General features: G+C 40.3%; 1 protein-coding gene across 1 annotated transcript in view; it reads left to right on the top strand.

The window, feature by feature from the left end:
• Positions 1-12044, top strand: part of TJP1 (tight junction protein 1) — a 74768-nt gene extending 62724 nt beyond the window's left edge. The window contains exons 24-28 of the mRNA XM_034066457.1: positions 4508-4683; positions 5450-5891; positions 6160-6377; positions 7036-7179; positions 10454-12044. Of these exons, the coding sequence (XP_033922348.1) occupies positions 4508-4683; positions 5450-5891; positions 6160-6377; positions 7036-7179; positions 10454-10548 (1075 nt within the window). The 3' untranslated portion in view covers positions 10549-12044. The remainder of the gene's footprint in view (positions 1-4507; positions 4684-5449; positions 5892-6159; positions 6378-7035; positions 7180-10453) is intronic.
• The last annotated feature ends 10991 nt before the right edge of the window (positions 12045-23035 follow it).

The following is a 23035-nucleotide window of genomic DNA, read 5'->3' as shown; positions in this document are numbered from 1 at the left end:
TGGGCTACTTTCACTGCATACAGATTCGGGACTATGTGGTTGAGACTGTGGCTGACCCTTAGTTAGGAGTTTACAACAGAAGAATGTGCTGTTGTAAATGTGCTGATGCCAACCTCATGAAGTTTAACCATGACAAGTGCAAGGTCCTACACCTGGGTCGGAGCAATCCCAGGAACAGCTACAGGCTGGGCAGAGAAGAGATTCAGAGCAGCCCTGTGGAGAAGGACATGGGGGTGTTGGCTGATGAGAAAATGAACATGAGCCAGCAGTGTGCACTCACAGCCCAGAAAGCCAACTGTATCCTGGGCTGCATCAAAAGGAGTGTGACCAGCAGGTCAAAGGAGGTGATCCTGCCCCTCTACTCTGCTCTCGTGAGACCTCACTTGGAGTATTGTGTGCAGTTCTGGTGTCCTCAACATAAAAAGGACATGGTACTGTTAGAACAAGTCCAGAGGAGGGCCACGAGGATGATCAGGGGACTGGAGCACCTCCCATATGAAGACAGGCTGAGAAAGTTGGGTCTGTTCAGCCTGGAGAAGAGAAGGCTGCATGGAGACCTCATAGCAGCCTTCCAGTATGTGAAGGGGGCCTGCAGGGATGCTGGTGAGGGACTATTCATTAGGGACTGTAGTGATAGGACAAAGGGAAATGGGTTAAAACTAAACAGGGGAAGTTTAGATTGGATATGAGGAAGAAATTCTTTACGGTGGGGGTGGTGAGGCACTGGAATGTATTCCCCAGGGAGGTTGTGAATGCTCCATCTCTGGCAGTGTTCAAGGCCAGGTTGGATGAAGCCTTGGGTGACATGGTTTAGTGTGAGGTGTTGCTGCCCATGGCAGGGAGGTTGGAGCTGGATGATCTTCAGGTCCTTTGCAACCCTAACTATTCAGTTTCTATGATTCTATATGAAGCACAACTTAGTGCTGGTGTCTTGTCACAGCTGTCTTCTGCTCTCTCCATTAAAATGAACTACCTTCCATATTTCTCAAGAAAGCTGTCAGACAATTCTCATGAGGTGTGGAGTGTGTTGGTTTGTTTTGTTTTTTTCTGTGGTCTTCTGCAGTGCTTTGCTCCCCTGTTTAATACTCCCCTCTGGGAGGTAGTGAATTCAGGTGGGCAGTTTTTTGAGAAGGCAGCTACTACCTGCCTGGAACAAAGGCACTAGTGAGTAAGCATACAATAATATCTTCTGTTGTTGGGTGAATGGCTTTAAAACAAGTCCATGGGACCTGATGAAATCCATCCGCGGGTCCTGAAGGAGCTGGCGAATGAAGTTGCAAAGCCACTGGCCATCATATTTGAAAAATCATGGCAGTCAGGTGAAGTTCCTGATGACTGGAAAAAGGGAAATATAACCCCCATTTTCAAGAAGGGGAAAATGGATGACCCAGGGAATTACAGACCAGTCAGTCTCACCTCTGTGCCTGGCAAAGTCTGGGAGCAGATTCTCTTGGAAGGCATGCTAGGGCACATGAAAAACAACAAGGTGCTTGGTGACAGCCAGCATGGCTTCACTAGGGGAAAATCCTGCCTGACCAATTTGGTGGCCTTCTATGACGGGGCCACAAAAGTGATGGACAGGGGTGGAGCAGTTGATGTCATCTACCTGGACTTGTGCAAAGTGTTCAACACTGTCCCACATGACATCCTTGTCTCTAAATTGGAGTGTCATCAATTTGATAGGTGGACCACTTGGTGGATAAAGAACTGGCTGGATGGTCACACTCAGAGAGTTGTGGTCAACAGTTCAATGTCCACCTGGAGACCAGTAACGAGTGGTGTCCCTCAGGGATCGGTGTTGGGACCGGTCTTGTTTAACATCTTTGTCGCTGACATGGACAATGGGATTGAGTGTGCCCTCAGCAAGTTTGTCGATGACACCAAGCTGTGTGGTTCTGTTGATACGCTGGAGGGAAGGAATGCCATTCAGAGGGACCTTGACACGCCTGTGAGGTGGGCTGATGCCAACCTCATGAAGTTTAACCATGCCAAGTGCAAGGTCCTACACCTGGGTCGGAGCAATCCCAGGCACAGCTACAGGTTGGGCAAAAAAGAAATTCATGGTAGTCCTGCGGAGAAGGACTTGGGGGTGTTGGTCAATGAGAAAATGAACATGAGCCAGCAGTGTGCGCTTACAGCCCAGAAAGCCAACTGTATCCTGGGCTGCATCAAAAGGAGTGTGACCAGCAGGTCAAAGGAGGTGATCCTGCCCCTCTACTCTGCTCTCGTGAGACCTCACTTGGAGTATTGTGTGCAGTTCTGGTGTCCTCAACATAAAAAGGACATGGTACTGTTAGAACAAGTCCAGAGGAGGGCCACGGGGATGATCAGGGGACTGGAGCACCTCCCATATGAAGACAGGCTGAGAAAGTTGGGTCTGTTCAGCCTGGAGAAGAGAAGGCTGCGTGGAGACGTCATAGCAGCCTTCCAGTATGTGAAGGGGGCCTGCAGGGATGCTGGTGAGGGACTATTCATTAGGGACTGTAGTGATAGGACAAGGGGTAATGGGTTGAAACTTAAACAGCAGAGGTTTAGATTGGATGTAAGGAAGAAATTCTTTACTGTTAGGGAGGTGAGGCACTGGAATGTATTCCCCAGGGAGGTAGTGAATGCTCCATCTCTGGCAGTGTTCAAGGCCAGGTTGGATGAAGTCTTGGGTGATATGGTTTAGTGTGAGGTGTCCCTGCCCATGGCAGGGGGTTGGAGCTGGATGATCTTCAGGTCCTTTCCAATCCTAACTATTTTATGATTCTGTGAAATAAATCAGTGGGAACAGAAGCTTAAACAGCAGATCTAAAATGATCTTTTTTTTTTGTAACACTGATTGTAGAGCTATTCATATGGGTGCTGTTTAGCTCACTGAGCATGACATTGATACGGTCATCAAGCAGACTTTCAAGAGTTGTTCATCCCTTCATTGTGTAACATACTCCTCTGAACTGTAAGCCTGTTGGTGTCTAGAATTGCCTGTTACATTTTTTAAGAGTGTACAGAAAGTGAAGCAATGAGGGAAAACAGTCCTGATATTGCAAGAAAATAATTTTACATGTAAGCAAGATAACTGCTAAATATCAGGGGAAAGTGATCAGTATACTTGCAGTTTTGTGTCTCTTCTAGTATTCATAAACAGATCTTCTAAGATGTCCTTCTAGGAATTGCTGAACACAAAAACATTTCTATGTTGTAGGCTCTGCTATTGGATGAACTCATAATGCTACAGAAGCACTTGCTATAAATGTACCCACAGTACATGATCTGCAGTACAAAACTATAATCATTCTAGATCTGTTAAAACTGATAAAATCAAAGCAGATTGGACCATGAGAGCTTGTTAGAATATGGGACTTAGATTTTGCTCATTTTTTCAATATATTGAATAACTGTGATACAGATTGTAACAAATGGTTTACTGTAATCTTGTTTGTTCTTTTTCAATATCTATTCATTTGAGATCTTGACCATTTTCGAATTCACTGACAATTTCATATTAAATTCAGGTGTTCATTGTATATATGTATATGGTAAAGATACCAGAAACATCACCATTAAAAATAGTGTGACTTTGTTTCAACAGCCTTGTCATATGAAAGCTGCTAGGACTAGCATAAGAAGTATGGAGAAATAATATGCTCAAAATAGAATGACTATTTTCTTTCATTCTTCTATTGCTGTTTGCTTTGCCATCACCTAGATTTCTTGGCTCTTACACTAGCTATGACTACTTGAAAAGGAACATCAAGTGGTAAGACTGTTGTTGATGTGAGGATGTTTTCAGGTGTCCTCTTCACTGTTACTTTTCATCACAGGCATTATGTGCACTTAAAACGTTAAACATGCAAATTTTGAAAGTGCAATCGGTGTCCAAAATTAAAGGTATTTCAGCATTTATGATTTCCTGACCTAAAAAAACCTTCTGGACAAACACTTCGCTAGTATAATTGTTTTGAAAATAACATTTAATCATTATGTTATGCACATAAAGCTAGTGAAGCTTAAGCTGATTACATCTCTAATTAAGATGGCATTGTTCAAATACTAGGTGTATTTAGGAAAGTTGAACTGGAATCCATTGTCTTATTGGCTAATTACACTTTTCATAAGAATTCATCCCCTCCAAAAAAAAAGAAGTGGGTTTACATTTTTATTTTGACGATCTGCTAAATTAGAGAACACATTTTCATTTAAATTACCCCAAATGAAATTGAAAAATTAAGATCTCTTAAGGAATTATGCAAATACACCTGAAATGTCATCTGCCTTTTGTTTGCCATGGTTTGTGTTACTAATCTTCTTTGAAAGATTCAATGTTGTCTTAATCTCTTGTGCTTATCAGTAAATGTTTTTATACTTGGACAGGATATAAAGAAAATCCTATTTTAATACTCATAGGAAGAGATGGAAATCGGGTGATCATAGAAGGAAAAAGAAATTACAGTGGATGCAGAAGCTGAGACTCTTTATGAAACTAACCAGTCAATTGTGGGTTGATTTCTTCTTATTTCAACAGGGGGAAAACAACTGATAGTGAATCAACAGAAAGGTCTGTTGGTGAAAAACGCTATGAGCCAGTCCCTCAAGTTACAAGTCCTTCTCCTGCTTCTGCAGTCCAGTATACGCAACCTCAGTCAATTAATAGTCCTGTCCTGTCTCTCCCAGCACATCATAAGCCTGCACTTTCTGAAGGTGAGCAGCTGGAAATCTAACTTGCCTCATGTGATAGCACTTGTCAGATGCTTACATGGTTGCTTCAGCATGTCTGAATTGGTATTTGTGGTGTTCTTTAACTGAAATGTGGAATAATTATTAGTGAAAATAGCTTTTATTATAGTGAGATTGAGTAAAATTATTGTGAAATTATTGGTGATCATATATGAAACTAACTTCCAGGTGTTAAACAGTTTCTGTAACTGTCTTTTTCATATGTAGAGGTCTCAGTAAAGATAAAGTAAAATTTCTAGTATGTAGAGAATCTACATCTCTATGGTACACTGGACCAGAATTCTTTAGGCATGAGTAATAATTGTAGGTGTTTGAAAATAGGAGAAAAAAATGGGTTCGTTTCCACATTGTGAGGATTGTCCAGTCCAGCTGAATTTTCCCATTTGTGTGAGTGCATAATAGCATTGCAGTACTGGTTTTTTGTTTTCAGTTTTGTTTTTGTTTGGGTTTTTATTTTTTTTTTGTCATGATATAAATCAGTCTCACCTTTTTACTGAAGGATCATACCATTGTATCCAATTCACCTTTTTAATGAAACTATAGATAACTTGCCAGAACATACAAAATGTAGTAAGAGGATATGATCTAAGAGAGCTAAACTGAACCTATACATATTATATAAAATAGATTAACAATTGACTAAAATGTATTAATATGAAATAGCGTATGTGACTATACATGCATTCCTGATGGGCACTGACAAGTTATGGTATTTTTATTTGCATTGCAGTTAACTCTGTGTCTGACCCTTCTCCACCTCAGAATAAGCCAGCAGTTTTCAGGTCCTCTAGAGAGGACACTGTGCAGTCCACGTTTTACCCTCAGAAAAGCTTTCCTGACAAAGGCCCCATTAATGGAACTGAACAGATACAGAAAACAGTCACTCCTTCTTACAACCGCTTTACAACAAAACCTTACACTAGTGCTGCAAGACCCTTTGAGCGCAAGTTTGAAAGTCCTAAATTCAACCATAATCTCTTGCCAAATGAAGCTCAGCATAAACCAGAGTTGCCATCAAAATCTCCAAATTCTCCTCAGCCAATTTTGAAAGCACACAGCTCATCACAGCCTCCTGAGTTTGATAGTGGATTGGATACCTTTGCTGTACAGGTCGACAAGCCTAAATATCAACCAAATAATGTTAATGCTGTGCCTAAAGCCATTCCTGTAAGGTAAGCTGCTTCTTTTTTATTTCCACTAGCACATCTATAGCAGTTTATCTGTCAAACTTGTGAGAAATGCAGATTTGCTTCTGTACTTTCTATGCTTCCAATTTCTGTTGATATTATAGTTGAAAGGTTATTACTGTAATTCTAATTCTAAAACTCAGTGCTAGTCTCCTCTAGGCTGTGCTCTTCTAAAATGCTAGAGGCAAGTATGCCATTGACTTTCAGGAAGAAAATACTGATAAAACTGCTAGGCTTTCTGTCTTGCATTCAGCCCTTCAGCACTTGAGGATGAGGAGGAAGAAGACGGACACACTGTTGTAGCCACGGCGAGAGGTGTATTTAACAGCAATGGTGGTGTATTGAGCTCTATAGAGACTGGAGTTAGTATTATTATACCACAAGGAGCCATTCCAGAGGGAATAGAGCAAGAAATATATTTCAAAGTCTGCAGAGACAACAGTATACTTCCACCTTTGGACAAAGAGAAAGGTAAGAGCTGGCTGTTGATTATTTAATTATTATGTTATTTAATACAATTGAATAGTAAACAGTAAAATAGTAAACAGTATTGTTTAATGCAGTTCTAACAGCAAAATTAAATAACAAAAATACTGTAATACACTTAAGTATGTAACATTTCTGTATGAATATATAGTGTACATTTTGCAATAAGCATAAGGGAAGCAATAATTGCTCAATATTGAAAGTTGCAAGATGGAGGCCCTGAATTATAACTTGAGAATATTGTATTTGTAGACTTAAGTACTGATTTGAAACTTAGTGCACTAAAGAGGGCTCTAAATTAATTTTAAATATCTTTGAAAATGTAGCTTCCCTCACAGTGCAGGGATTTATTCTAGGCTTTCTTATTAGAAATATTTCATCACCCAGTTAGAACCAAAAGCACTAAGCAGGAACTAATTTGAGTTTAATATCTAGAATTTACTTCAGTACTTGACAATATTTAGTTTTGAAAAGTATTCTTGTATATAAATATCTAGTCTTCCTAGGTGCTATTATTTACTGGCAGGTCAAAAGTTTCATATTTTTCTCTAAATTGCTGAGTAGCTGTGCAATGTAATTATGTAATACTTTGAACCTATTTCATGCAGAATCATTAACAGGTTCTTCTTTTTCTTAAATACAGGTGAAACACTTCTTAGCCCCTTGGTAATGTGTGGGCCTCATGGACTAAAATTCCTGAAGCCAGTGGAGCTGCGCCTGCCACACTGTGCGTCTATGACCCCTGATGGTTGGTCTTTTGCTCTAAAATCCTCTGACTCCTCGTCGGGTATGCTGTCCTCCCTCTGTCCTTTTGGGGCTTTTGGGTGCTATCGTATAATTTAAGTTAATTCGGCTAAAGGTGATGCTGTGTAATACAAAGAACTCAATCATTGTATTTGTGTCAGACTCTCCCATTTCACTTCCATTACAAATGTCTTTCTTACATTTACTCATGGTGCCAGTTCATAGCTAAAACCATGATAGCAGAAAAATAATAATATCTCTAGTCTATTAAATATAATTGTATTTTTCTATTCTGTCTTCTTTCTTGAGGACTGCTACAGTTGAACTCACTTGAAATGATAGTCGCACTAAAACTGAGAGAAAATTATATGTACCTCTGATTGGCCTTTGTAACATAACTGTTGTTTGTCTGTTGCTTAATTAACCATATAGGACTCTGCAAATCTTAACAGTCTGCATGCTCATAAATCATGATTTAACACTTGTTAACTGTTTCCATGTGTGCAAGCTGATGCTAACAGTTGGGTCATTTAAGAAAACTATAGTGTTCAGTAAAAGCATTTGCAATTCATTCTAATGTAGCTGGATTTTCCACAAGACTTTTCTTGGTTGCTTCTGCCTATTTCTCCTCTACTGCCTTTTACCCAGAATTTTCTGGTTGATAGTAAAAGTTGCAACTAGGTTGCAATTTAATTTACCTGTTCATTTTTACCTCACTCTGGCTTTCTGGGATGAGGGGAGAATGTATTGGCTGAAACTGTCAGTGAGGAGCCTAATTGAGAATTCTGGGCACGTTTCAAGCAATTTCATGAAATGGCTGTGAGGTTACAGAGATTTTTAAAAGGAATATTTGCACATCTGGGGAAAAAGTCTTAAGGTTTTATTCAGCTACTTTCAAAATTTATGGTGGAAGTTTCAAACCATTACTGTGTATGTATGATCTAAGTAATGACTGAATGTTGTAATTCTGTATAGAGCATTTAAGCCACCATGTATGCATATCTTCTGTCACTAATGTATCTATCACTGTCAACACCAAAGCACTGATGCTTTGAAAGATTAAAGCATCAATCCCCTTGATGGGGATTCAGTAACCTAGAAGTTTAATGGCAATAATTTTCAGTTGTTTTTTACAAGCTACTATATGCACGTGTTGCATGCATCTATTTAACAATGTGAGTATACAATGGCAGTGTTAAAACCCAAACTTATAAATTATAGGGTCCCAAAAGATATGACAACTGTGTACAAAAATGACATGACCTTCCTTTGTAACTAATAGCACCTGTTCATGAACTTACTTGAAGTGAAGGGAGAGGACTCAAATGATCGGAACAATAACTGAAGTTACTGAGACATTTTTCTCCCTTTACAAAGTGGGATGTGTGTGTGCAAGCGCGCATGTGTGGGTGAGAGCAAGAGCGTGTATATTTAAGCCCTAACACTTTCTGTACTGTAAATATAACACCACATTCTGTTAATCTGAAATGGGATGTATATCATAACATTGCTTTTTTTGAGACAAACTTTAAAATTAGGCAATTCTGTCTTATGATATGTAAGTAGACCATACTGTGTCTTAAATAAATAATTCTTTTCTCTCTTTCTAAATTAGTTGCTTATGGGACTCTGATTTTTGAGGTGGCTTTATAATAACAGCTTATAGAAATCTGTGTTTTTTTCTCTCTTCAGTTGTCTGCTCTACCTCATCTTTTCTCAATGTATCCATGTTCTGTCCTAAAAGTGACATTCATTTGCACTTACTAACATCTTTCTGCTGCATTTAAGCCTCTTATATTGATACTTTAAACCCCTTCAAAAGCTTGAATGATGCTGGTATTAAAACTGACTTGGGAAAAAGAGTTGCCTTTTATGGCCACACTTATTAGAATGTATCGGTAAAAAATTCTGGAGGATTGTCCCTTTTTTTTTTTTTTTTTCCCCAAAGCAGTTCTATGTAAGTATGGTAAAAACTTCCTCGACAGGTAGAGGATGCACTGGCTACAGTCTAATCCTTACTATGTATTTAGGAGGAAGAACTGGAAGATTGTCTGCATTTGTTTCATGGGCAAGACTAGGACCTTGTTGTCCTGCAGTCCTATTTTACCCTTCTCCCAAATATATTCATTCATGTGAAGTTTTGAATGGCTTTCCCTACATCTATAAAATGAAAACTTCTCCAGCATTATTGAGCTTCTTGACTGAAACAAGTAGTCTTAGCTGTTTGCACTGTTTGCACTCTCTTAACTGTACAAAGGCCACTTCTATTCTTTGTCCCCGCATCAGATGTTGACATCACTCCACACCAGTGCATTGTGTACTTCATTATGTTTTCATGAGTTCTTCGAGAAAATTGTGGAATTTACATCAGTCTTAATAGAGAGGTCGACATGTGTTTGCAGTCTCTGTGACTGGGTTCTGTAGCTTGTTGCATGTTTCTCAAGGCAGATTTGTTTTGGCCAAGCTATTTCATGTCAGTTATCTGGAAGGCTTAAGAGAACTGAGTGCGTATTTCACTGTTCTACCATAGTGCAGTGATAACACCTCATATGCAGTGGCAGCATTTAGTAGTGGTTTTAGGTTTAGATACTTGAAAAACAATTGGCTGTGCAGATAACCTTTGTCTGGTGAGATGGCAACTGATGACTTTGCCTTCTAACAGAATGTTATGCAGAACCTTTGACCATGAGTGGGTAAGATCTGTTGTAAAGATGAAGTACATACCAGTTAACTAGAATTCTTTTTAGAATGTCAGTATTTCAAACTTCTAAATTAGTATACTGGATGTAGCTGTAAAATAACTACAGTCTTGTCTACAATAGTTTTCATAATAGAAAACTACCAGTGTGTCATAACTTCTGATTTGACTTACCTGTGTTCAGTACTGTTTGAAGAAATTTCAAATACATCCTACTCAGATTAGCTTTTAAAATGTCTTATTTTTCCTGGCAATTTTGGAAAGAGACAGTAAATACCCGATACACTGTTAACACTTCTCAAATGAAAAGCACTACCTTGGTGCTGTAGAATGACTTGTATTTAACAGTTCCCAAGGGCCACAGCATCTGTTTTGAATAACTGATCTTTCCTTAGTTACATGGAAGTAAAGGGTTATTGTTTCATTAATAACGTAAACTGCAGGGTTTAAAAAAACCAAAACAGAACGAAAAAAAAACCAGCCCCCAAGCAAACAAACATGAAACCCAGACCAGTGTTGATTCAAAACTTAGACACTCCTGTCCAAAAGCTCGGTTGTTCAAGATGTACACTGTTTGACAGCAGATACTAAACACCAGCATTGTGTTTTCCTCCCACAGGTGAGCCCAAAACCTGGCAGAACAAGTCTCTTCCCGGGGATCCAAACTATCTTGTTGGAGCAAACTGTGTCTCAGTCCTAATTGACCACTTCTAAATACAAAGTTAGCTGATTGAGTAAATAATGTGAAACTGAGATGGACCTTATATATAAACTGAACCACTCTATCAAGTATTAACTGTTCTCTAAGTGATAATGGATCTTAGTATTTAAGCGTCTTGCTTTAACTAACAATGGTTTAGCAAGTACACTCTTTGAGCCATGGTCACAATACATGCCACAAGCAGGGAGGAGGGTACAGTGGGAACCAAGTGGGGTTTTTGCAGGATCTGTATGCTTGCTTTGGTTTTTCTTTTGTGGGTATTTTATTCCTTTTTTTTTTTTTAAAGGGCACTTCTAGTGTTTTATTGTTTTAAATCTGAAAGAACCAATGGAACTATATTCAGAGGACCTGAATTTGATTCATGCTCACTGGTTAAAACACAGAATTTGGCCTGCATTTTTATGGCTGTGTGTTTGTAACTCACAAGACTACATTTTGGTCTCTAGTTTTTAAACAATTTCTGGTGTACATGTCCAATGAAATGGCAATCAGCTTGGGGTAGCACAGTTCAGATCCTTTCCTCTGCTGAGAAGCTACTGTAAACATATCTACTTACTGTATATGGAAACACTGTCATGAGAACAGGGGGGGAGGGGGAAAAGCATGAGGGATGACTATGGTTCAGTTGCCTCTGTGGATCTGTAAATTTAACCACGTTATTTCAGACTTATTAACCAGCAGGGATGCCTTACCCTCATGTTTTTAATAGTCTTAGCTCTCATAGTTCTCTCTATTGAGTTTGTATGACTTCTGTGCTTACTTAGCATGAGGTCTCTCATCAGAGACTGCGGAAAGAGGGGGGGAGAAAACCACAGAACAACAACTTGTGAGTTTGGTTTAGAGAATGAGTATTGTTTGTGTTCATCAGCCAGAAGAGAACCAGAAGAAAATTATGGTATGTTTTCTGCTATGCATTTGAAAATTTATAGATGTGTTAGACTGCTTGTATATAATGCGTGCATACTACAGACTTTTGTTCCTGGTTTGTAAATTAACTTTTATAAGCTTTACCTTTTTATATATATATAAATATATATAAAAACAAAGTTTCTTAAGGATATCTTTGTATTCTCATACCTTTTGAGCCTTGAACTTTGACATCTGCAGCAATAAAGCAGCATTTCTACAATATATGAACAAGGACATTTTTAAAAAAATGCACAAAGTTGTTACCTTTTAAAGTGCTGCATTTAAAGAATATAACTCGTAATTCTCTACTTTGATTAAATTCTTGAAAAATATCCCTACTGTAATTTGTCATAAGGATGCTGTACTATGTGCCCTGAAATGTATTTTTTTACTAATAGACGATTTATTACGGCACAATGGCACTACTACTGTTTAGATAATATACCACTGCATTCTGTTAATGAGTTATTAGCTATTCAGGTGTGGCTGATTTTTTTTTTCTCTGCAGTTATTAAAATTACACGTTTCTAAATATACAGAATAAAACTGTTTTTAAAATAATAAAGGAGATTGTAGTACATTATTGTTTCTGAAATGCATTTATGTGAACATGACAACTATCATTTTTGCCTTTATAAAGAGACAGCTGGAGTCTGCCTAATGTTTGTACACAAAGCATAGCTCTTTCCTGGAGTGAGTTGGAGTTGTCTATAGCAGGGCTTCTGAAATGATTAGTGTGAATCCATGGGAAATACACAGTACACGTAGGAGTGGTAGACTTGTCCCTTGAATCACTCATCACTCTGTTGGTGCTAGCGTACTTGTTATATCTGCTCTTCCAGATAACTTTGATAGTGTTGTAGCATGTAGATTTACATATAGTCTAGTTACACAGTTTTAAAGATATTCCTACAGAATCCTATTAGGCCTGTTTGAAGTACGCAGTGGCTAGTTAGAATTTATTTTAAAATAAGATTATGGAAACAGTATATAACCTTGTGTCCATTCTGTACTTCTACTGACCAGTTCGTATCTGAGGCATACCTCACCCTAGAAGATGCATTCACTACTATTGCTACTAGAGCAGGTGGAAAATTTGACTAGCAAAAAACCTGTTTGTGTCAGGATGCTGTTTTTTATTTGTCTTAGTGATGAGATACTGGTGGTATTTTTTGAATCAGCAGAAAGAAAGGGTTCAAAGTGGCATGCAAAGCATCTTGGAGAAAATTGTAATGCTAAAATTTCTGGACTGCTTACAGTGGTTTCAGTTTTGTCCTGGCCATCCCGAGTCTAGTATACTGTAAGGTGTACCTATCCTGAGTTGCTTTTACTGTAGTGATCCAGATAATCTTTCTGCTCTTTTGAAAAGTTCAGGGTCGTGTCTTTGTATCAAAATGAAGAAGAAAAAGATAGCTTTTGCTCTGCTGTCTTTTCATAAATGAAATGACAAAGTTGATGGTGTTCAAAAAGGTGGCAGTCCTCTCCTGCTAAGCAGCTTGGCAATGGAATTGTCTTTTCCTGTCTACATTTTGCTGTAGGAGCATTTATATAAGTGACTAATTGAAACCACATGCGTATTTTACTTGTTGTTAAATCCCAGTGCTTTTGAATTGAGCCATGGCCATGGAAAATAACTGCGCTAAAACAACACATTTTCTTATTTTAAAATAGAAGTGGTTTTCAAGTCTATCTCTGCAAGAGGTTACCTTCTTTACCTTCTTTATGCAGGTTAGGCTCTATGGCAGGTAAGTTCACATGTAATACTTCAATTTACTCTCGTTCTCTATTCATTATTTATTGTGAATTTCAAAACCAGCCTCTCCCAATTATTCCTGTCGGTCTCAGTGAAGTGCTGCAGCATTAGCACTGCAAATTTGATAATGTAAAACTATGTAAAAAACTAATGTCAATTTAATAATGTAAATGTTAAGTCTTACACTTTATAATGACTTCAGTGGTGGAAACACTCAGTGGCTACAGGATTGCTGTTCATCTCTGACCTCAGTTCTTGGTTAAAATAGTTTTAGTTTTGTTTGGGGTTTTTTTGTCTTTTGGGTTGTTTTTGTTTGGGTGTTTCATTGTTTTTGTTGTTTTGTTTTTGTTTTGTTTTGGGTTTTTTGTGTGTGGTTTCCATTTGGGGTTTTTTTTGGGGGGGGGAGGGAGGGTGTTTTTGTTTTCAGGGGGTTTCCTTTAGTTTGTGGGGTTTGGTTTGTTTTTTTGTTTTGGGGTTTTTTTTGGAAGCAGTAACTGAGTATTTAACTACACATACACAAACATTACAGCTGTAAAAATGTGAGCTCTTCCAGTGCTTGCGAAGAACAGGTGAGGCCCAGCATAAACTTTGGCAGGTTTGGTTGGTGGGAGCAGTGTTTGTTTTCACTTTTGCACCTGGGCTCTGCAGAGCTTCAAGAGAGCATTACAGGTCAAGAGAGCAGTGAGTGCCAAAACAAGCACAGACTGCAGCTGTTGGTGGGGCCACTCTGCTGCTTGCTGTGGGGAGGGTTAAGGCAACACCAGCTTTTCTGTCCTGGCACCTTTGGTGTGGGATCAGCGGCTGGGTGTTTTCACTTCTGGAGCTGGGCTCTGCAGCGCCTGAGATAGCTAGCCTCAGATGGCACTGTAAGCGAAGAGCGTTAGGTAACCTAAGCAAGTGCAGATCCCAGTGTTGGGGGGGCTGTTACAGTCTTTGATGAGGGAAGGTGAGGCCCAGTAACAGGCAACTTTGGTGTTGGAGCAGTGACTGGATGTTTTCACTTTGTGGGCTGGGCTTTCAGGACCTCAAGAGGCATTACACAGAGACAGTGTAGTGCTTTGAACCCAGCAGGCACCTAAGTATGATGTGATGGGAAGGAGAATAAGGAGAGTGCAAAACCTAGGGCTTGAGACCAGTGTCATAACTGAGATACAATGCTGGCACAACTACTACCACTATTAATGCAATGATAAGGGAAATAAAAAGAGGAGGGAATTTATAACCTGCGGGTGGGGAAGAGGAGATGGACAAGCAACCTCCAATTGCTGAAAGCAGGAGCATGGCCCTCCTGCCGCAGCTACCGCCCGGCGCGGCGCCATGATGCTCCCGAGCACTGCGCATGCGCCTGACACCTACGGCGCGCCGGGGCGTTCTCAATGGCCAAGAGGACCCGTTCCTGTGAACGGGCAGCGGTGGTGGCGTTTCCTTAGGCGAGGAGGCAGCAGAGAGGGTCAGACAGTGGCTCTCAGGCACCGCATGATCGCGTCGCTGCTACCGTGGCGTACACGAACGCTATGAGCAGGTGTGGAGCACGGGCTGCACTACCGAGTTCTGCCCATGCTATGGCAGCAGCGATCGGCGCTCAGCGATACCTCGCCTCCCCATACCTGCAGTACCGACTTCCGGCCACGCGATGACAGCAGACAGCGGCTGTCAGCGACAAACCGCTCCTCCTCTGCAGTACCCAATATTGGCCATGCGATGGCAGCAGAGAGCAGAGCGCAGCGACAAACCCCCCCACTGCAGTCCCGAATTCTGGCCATGCCATTACAGTAGCGAGCGGCTCTCAGCGACACACCACAGCCAGCCCCCCCCCCCGCAGTACCGAAAGCTGACCACGCGATGGCAGCAGAGAGCGGCGCTCAGCAACAACCCCCGAACTGCAGTACCGAAAGCTGTCCACGCAATGGCAGCAGAGAGCGACTCAGCGACACACCGCCCCCCACATGCAATACCGAATTGTGGCCACGTGGTGGCAGCACTCACATTCTTTAGTTGAAGAGGCTGTGGGGTGAGCAACGGCCACTCAGCTCAATTTACATCTTTCAGGCCCATCAGCTACTTACTGGGCGGACGGTAACACCGAAATGGAGCAAAATGAAACAAACATTTCACTACTCTGCAGAAGAAACCTGGGTTCAAACCCTTCACGGCAAACATGGGCACATGTGCAGCACAGCAGTATTTATTATTTTACTTTTGTCCTTTTGGAGACATTTAGTTGCTTTGATTTGTGGGAATTAACACCATTAAAAGCCTTAAAATCCTCTGCTCAGTTCAGCTGGTCTGTGACTGTCCCTTACACCTTCCTTCCAGCTTCAAGGAAAAAAGTTATGGTCATTTGTGTGAGTGGTTAATTTGCATAAATTGCTAATTATTCTTCTGCTAACCTGTTAATTATCCCCTGTATTGTCTGTGTTGGTTGAATAGATTGCTGTAACTGTAAAGACAAATCACATTAACAAATGTTAGAAGACTAGAGGTATGTCAGATTAGAGAAAGGCAGAGAATCATGCAGGCTAGGCAAGCAAAAAGGAAAGGAAGGTGAATATGTAAATGTCAGCGGAGATACATCTGTGCTGCTGGAAAATGCCAGACTGGAGAAGAAGGAATGAATTATAATATTATACAAGTATCTGCAGGCTTCTCCTTCCAATGTAGTCGTGATGATTCCCTGTCTGGAGCCAGAGGACAAAGTGGCAGGGACTTCAGTGTCATGAGAAGATTGCTTTTACTCTAGGTCTTTTAATCTCCAAAAGTGGAGGAGTTCAAGATAGATACATTTCAAAACTGCATAGTACATGGCAGCTGTGTTAGATGGAGGTAGGTGGATAATTCTGTAAAGTAAGTTGGTCTTAGAAATCAAAGTTGAAGCCCTATGTTAAGGAGAAAGCTTTGTGGCAAACAGATTTGTGACAGTATTTAAGAAAGTTTGTATTACAGTCTAACTCTTAAATTATTGCCAAGCTGAATGAGTGATTTGCCAGTAATTACCAGCTGGAGAAGTTCAAGGTTGCCTGAGGGCTGTTCCAGCTTACACATGCAGGTTTTCCACAAATGTGACAGAACTGTGACTTTTCTCAGTTTCTTCTTCAGACATTGGTTTGGGGATTTGTTTTTGTTTGGTTTTGTTTTTGCATGTTAGCAAAGGGTTTAACGTTTTTACACCTGGCAAAACTGCTGTAGTGTGTGTGTCAAATCATGTATGGTCAGTGATTACATAAAGTACTAAACTATGACTTCTGATTAATTTGAATGTTTCAGATACATACAAGTAGATGTAAACCAGGTGCCCCATATGAATTATCATTTCATCTAAGAACAAAAGTTATTTTAATAATCCTTAACTCCAGCTCACCTGTGTTTCTGTGCTGAACAGTCTTTCTGATTACTTCAACTATCCCAACTAGAAAAAGCTGTGTTCATTGAGTGTGGGCTTTAACTAAACTGGCATGAGCAGCTTGCCTGGCCTTTAACTTATTTAGATTATCCACCCTATGCCGCTGAATAAAACTGGAATGCCTCAGGCACCAGACATTAATTTTTGGTTCTCCAAGAATGATCATTTGCCCTGCATTTAAAGCTTCTACTCATCTACAACTAACAAGTGGAAAGACTCTGTGTATTTAATAAGCTACTTTGTAGGAAGTGTATCTACCCAGGTAAATAAAGGTGTATTTCTTGTCTTTAAATTTTTGTACTATACTTTTTGGTTACTTTGGAAGTTAAGCACCAGAGTTATCGCTGCTTTATTTTTTGCCAGGTTCCCTTATCAAATAGTTCTGAGGACTCTTAACAGAAAAGCTTTTATAAAAGGAGAAAACAATAAAGACCAGACCTGGAAAATTTTCCCTAATATTTTTATGTTTTTTACCTTGTAGCAATTGGAAATATGTTATTTCCCTTTCTCCCCTTTATCTTGTCAGTAATGTGTACATGTTGAAGAAGAATAGGTAAATACCCACCAGGGGATTAATTTCTGCTTCTGTGTCCTTTACAAGAAAATCCACAATCTCGGCAAGATACTTCAGGGATTCTACAGTTTAAATCAATTACCAGTTAATAAAAAAAATAGTGTCTTGACTTTTTTTTTTTTTTAAATTATAATAAGAATTTCTGAGCCGCTTTTCTTGGCCAGCTAAGTCTTTGACATCTGTTACATAAAAAGAATTTTTTCAGTAAAGGATAAAAACCTATTTGCAGATGCTTAAAATCTTTAGCTAAGCCACTAAAATCCACATGTAATTTTTAATGAAATACTGATATTGTGCACTACTGAAAGTGGTCGCTTTATTTGGGACCTTATTCCTTACTGTAGAAAATAATCCAATAGACTCTGGCACTGTGAAATCCATTAATTTTAAAATACAGTATGAAGCGGATACTTCTGCCATGTGTTTTACTCTTGGCAATGGGATGAGGTAAGCAATCTGATCACTACTACCAGTTCTATATATACTGAGGTGCTGCACATTTTGAAATTTTATAGAAGGGGTATGGCTTAATGCACCAAACTTCTGTCCAAATTTTCATGTATGATATTGGATATATATTTTTTCATGTTTTAATTTCTTAGACCAAACTCTCAATTGAAAATAGTTTTGCCAACTTCTACTAATGCTTGAAAAGAAAATACCAAGTGGTACATAATTTTATGTAATTTCTTTTTATTTTTGCAAAATGGTTATATTTTCTGCCAGGCCAGGGATGACAACCTGGAAAAGCAATCTCTCTCACTTGAGAAGGGAAATAAATCTGGCTTCTAGGTTGCCTTTTGTAAAAGCCACAGGGCAATCTGCTTTTCAGATTCATGACACATACATGATTTCAACTTTAAGCAGTAGTAAAATGCAGGGCAATTATCTTGATTTCAGTGCTGTCTTTAGCACTCCAGGACATTCATCAGGGCAGCCAATCACAGAGGAAGTAATTCCAAGGTACACGTTTCTGAATAAGAGACCCAGCCTATTTTCAGCTTAGAGCTTGGAAATAGAGGTTTCTTTCATTTTTACCCGCAAAGCTTTCCAGTTTAAAACCCCTTTGTTTTACATATGGAAATAAATCCTATGGTTTTATATATGCTCAAATTATGTTACTAAAGGATGCTGTTTTTGTAAAACCAACTTTGATAATCTACTGTATAAAGCCGTGACAAAACAGAACAATAGCAATGGGTATAAAGTAATGGCAGTTACTTCCCTTTTTTGTCTCCTTCTGGTCTTCTACTGCCTGGTTAGGGTAACAGACCAATACACAGGTACAAGATGGTGTGTTCAGGAATCCACATGTAATGCCAAGTCCCTAAACAGACAAGTGAGAGAATTGTTCCTCTGTTGCACAATCACCACACCAAAGGCAGGATTCTGCAGCCTACAAATGCAGATGTGACAGTTCTCTTTATTTCTGTTACCTCTTAGAAACACTTTGTCTGAGCATTGGTTTATTACAGAGCGCTTGATGATTGTGAGGTAGATGCTCTTGATTATAATACATCCTTGAAAAAAAACTTTTGGAAATAGGCAGTTGTGTTTCAAGCAGACAGAGCTTTGTCAACTTCTGCTGAGCTTTTTGTATTTTTTATATTTTCTATTATTTTACTATTTTTATTCATAACATTTTTGTACACAGAATCAGGGTGGTTTGTGGATTCTTCAATCATTTACTTGAACAGAAAAATGCTGCAAAAGATAGAACTGGCAGTGATTGTACATATGATTTGCAAAGTGAAAATTTTGTCTGTACAAACAGAATGAATGCTTTTATTAGTATAAAGGGGGGGATTATTTACTTTGTAAAATATTCTTAGCTACAAGTCTATCAGAGACAGTTGTCCTGTTTTAAAGAAAAATGTTGAGTCATCAGAAAGCAACACTGACAACAGTAGTGCCACTATAAGGGTTAAACAAGTCTACAGGCTTAACCCTACAATCCTTGCTTATTCTGGTGGGCAGTGGCATGTGTTGTCTTGTCTTTGACACATTTTAGTATCTGCTAGCAGGATTTTTTTTTTCTTATTTTCAAATTATAAAGCTTGTAAATCAGGGTACTTCCTGCAAGATGTGATTACAATTGAACGTTGAAGATAGGTAAAGCAGTCATTATTTGCTGTCTTGCACTCTTTTCTCTTCTTGCACAACTTTTCAGAAGATTAATTTAAGGAAGATTGACTGCTGAGTGGAAAGAAATGCAAACTTAATTTTTAATTCACTGGAATGCCAGCTTCTGTTGCATATGAAATAGAACGTTGTTATATGGTGAATGTTATATGAATTTTTATATGCTGCATGTTGTTGATTATTGTTCTAAGTCTGATGAGGAACAGCTGTGGAAACTAGGGTTGTTTAGTCTGGAGAAGAGAAGGCTCAGGGGGACCTTACCATTCTCTACATATATCTGAAAGGAGGATGGAGCCAGGAGGTGGCTGGTCTCTTCTCCTAAGGAACAAGTGATAGCACAAGAGGTAAGTGCCTCAAGCAGCATCAGAGGAAGTTTAGACTGGATATTAGGAAAAATTTCTTCCCTGAAAGGGGTGGTCAGGCATTGGAACAGGCTGCCCAGGGCAGTGGTGCAATCACTATCCCTGCAAGTGTTCAAAAAACATGTAGATGAGGCCCTGAGTAACGTGGTTTAGTGGTGGACTTGGCAGTTTTGGGATGACAGTTGGACTTGATGATCTTAAAGAACTTTTCCAACCAAGTTGGTTCTATGATTCTGTGCTTAAATGTTAGTGAGAATTTGTTGCTCTTCTGTTCTGCTAGTGATACAGACTTCTTATTTAGGTGTTTGTACCCATAAACCAATTTCATTACTTCTGTAAAAATGGTGTAGGTTGTGTAAGTTGTAGTGCCTAACAAGCTATTTTCAGTACAGGGACAAAGATGTATGAAATTCACTCAAGTTGAAAGTGGGGTAGAATAATCCACCATTAGTTTCTAGTATGAAGCATGAAGCAGCTTTCTGAACTGGCTGGGAGCTAGTCAAGACTGACAGTAATGAGGCAATTACCATAGAAGTTGGATCATTATCATGTTGCCTTCTGAGTTTAGATGTTTTTTAATAGGCTAATGTTAAGGTCCTATATATAGTGCTCTTTTGGCTGTCTTTAGGAAATGATCAAATTATTTGTTAAAAAATAGTATATTATAGTGTTCAAATATAAACATGGCCACTACAAAGCCTTCTTTAGTACAGTTCTTGCAGAAATTTCAGTGCTGCATCCCACTTTAAAGTACACTCAATGATTCAGCATTGAGAAATACCAATGACAGTATTTTTAAAAATCTATTCAGCAAAATAATTTCATTTAAAGTTAGGGACAGTAACACTCCCCAAACTGGTCTCTGTTCATTCTCAACCAAATCCAGCAACCCAGAGACTACAGAGGGAGCTAAGTGTATCCAGAACTAATTCAGATCTTAAGCAGCATCAATTTACACCTGGAGTAAAAGAGATGTGATCTCAATTCTTGCGGATTCCTACTGGAAGCCAAAATATTTTTATTTTTTTTCCTATTAGCCTTATTTTGTTGTATTGGAAGCAATGTAGTACGCATTGATTACCTGGCAGCTTACCCATGTCAGGTTGACAGCCACCTAATGAGTGTGTGGATTTGCAGTGCCAGATCCTCCTCTGGACTGCCTGCAAATATGGGTTTTGTTTTATGTGCCAGTTAGAAAGTCCTTGGAAATGAAAGTAAATTGCTTTATACTTAATACATATAATAATATCAGCAAAGGGAGTTAGTGGGGTGTAAATTCACACCCCAGTATAATGTGTCCTAACTTCTCCAAGCCCTAGGATCATTTTACTCCTGAATGAGATCACCTAGCTAGAAACTTTATGAAGAATAAACACATTTAAACCTCTAATTGTCCTGCTGTTGAATAACCTTAAGCATTTCTGGCTGGTTGGGGAATGATCTGCTTAATCATAAGGACTGTAGAGTTTCAATTTGGTTCTGGGTTTTGTTTCCTTTTGGATCCTCCACTCTGTTTGGCAGAATATTGTAACACAGACTTTTCCTTGACTCTGAAAGGTATCTTTTGAAGTAGTGTTTCCAAAGTTCGATAGCAAACAGGAATATTTGATTTAAAAAAAAAAAAACCTCCACAAAATATGGAAGTTATTTTGTGTGAACTGGTATGAACAGAAATTCAGTGTGATCTATTACCATACATCCCCACCTGCCTTCCTTTACCTGTTCCACCTGGGCTTTCAGATGGGATGTGCCAGCAATTAATTCAGGAGTATCAGCTGAGGCCAGGGGTGTGTGTGGTAGTGGTTTTTGACTGACTCCCATTCTGTTTATGCTGAGTCTGAGGAACTAAGACATTGTAAACTGACTCTCTTTTTGACTACCTGTACTATTTAGTAGTATTCTGAATTAAGACTAAAAACTTAAAGCAAACCACCTGTCTCCTCAGTGTAGAGTTTTGTCACCTGCTTTTTGAATCTGTTCAAAATATTACTTGCACATGTGCTGGAGCAGTACTTTAGCTATATTGGGGTGACAGCACTGTTGTCTGCTATTCTAACCTCTTTTGCAGAACAGCCAGCTATTTAAGTTAAAAATGGCAAGCTGCTTTTTTTTTTTTTTTGTTTGAGGGCTTTTTGACACTTTCCTGTCAAGGCACAGTTCCTCGCTACCACCTTCCTAGAAAACAAACTATTTTAGGCAAAAAAGGATTTCCTGAAAGAAAAATGATAGGACCTCATGAATGAAGATTTAAGCTTGGTTTACAGGTGGTGCTGGGATTTATCTTTTTGTGAGAATACTGCACTGTTACAGGTATGTAGACTACATGTACCAATTCCTGTATAAAAAAATACACTGCTATAGCCAAGCATGGCACTACAACCACATTAACCCCCTGAATAGTTTCACTGCATAAACTATACTGCTGTATAGTGAGACAATGCTCTTGGTTTAGGATTCTCCGTATTATATGTACGCCTAGGTTTCTGCAGGCAATAGGTTACCACTGTGATTTCCCTTCTGCAGAAAACTGGCTTTGAAATGTGCTTCAGGTGTTGAGGATTACCTCATTGTGTTGGACATTGTTATCATGAGCAGCAACGCAGAGGCTTGTTCAGGTAGCTTTGACACTTCTGCTAAGGCTTGGTTGTGGTTCGTTCTGGGGGAAGGAGGAACAATAAAGTCAAAATGACGCTAAGAACTGTGCCATTTGCACAGCACTAAAGAACACACCTGGTGTCCCTGCCGCACGAAGCCCTGGTGCGCGCGGTTTTCTCCTCGGTGCGTGCAGACGGGGCCTGCCGCTTTCACCCGCCCAGCACGCCTCGCCCCGGGAGCTCCCGTGCCGGGCCCCTCTCCTCGCACACGACGCTCCCTTCCAGGGCCGGTGGCCGCTGCTCCTCCTGCTGCCGGTTCCGCCCGCCATTGGCCGTGAACAACCCTTCCCCTTCCCGCCTCTCTGACACCCCTGCTCGGCACAGACTGGAGCCGCAGCGCAGCGGAGTGCGGGGCTCCAGCTCTCCCCGTGCGTGCGCCCAGCTGCCGGGCCGGGGCCGCCCCCGCCGGCGGCTGAAGGCGAGCCGCGCCCGCGCGCTGCGTGCTGTAGCCCTGCAGCCTTACCCCCCCTCCCGCACCCGCAGCGGTTTGAGGCGACGGTGGCGGCTGCCCTTCTGCCGCCCTGCGGTGCCCTCCGGCCGGGGCCGCGCACGTCGCCCCGGGCGACAGGGCAGACCGTCCTCCATGCGCCGCGGCTGCCCGCCGCCCTGCAGCGCCCTCCCCGCCGGGCGCGGGGGGCAGGAGGAGGCGGTGCCGCCCGGCCGCGCCGTGAGGGGCCCGGCGGAGG

This window comes from Melopsittacus undulatus, chromosome 9 (assembly GCF_012275295.1).
Source record: "Melopsittacus undulatus isolate bMelUnd1 chromosome 9, bMelUnd1.mat.Z, whole genome shotgun sequence".
NCBI classification, from domain to species: domain Eukaryota; kingdom Metazoa; phylum Chordata; class Aves; order Psittaciformes; family Psittaculidae; genus Melopsittacus; species Melopsittacus undulatus.
This window is presented reverse-complemented; position numbering and strand designations above follow the sequence as displayed.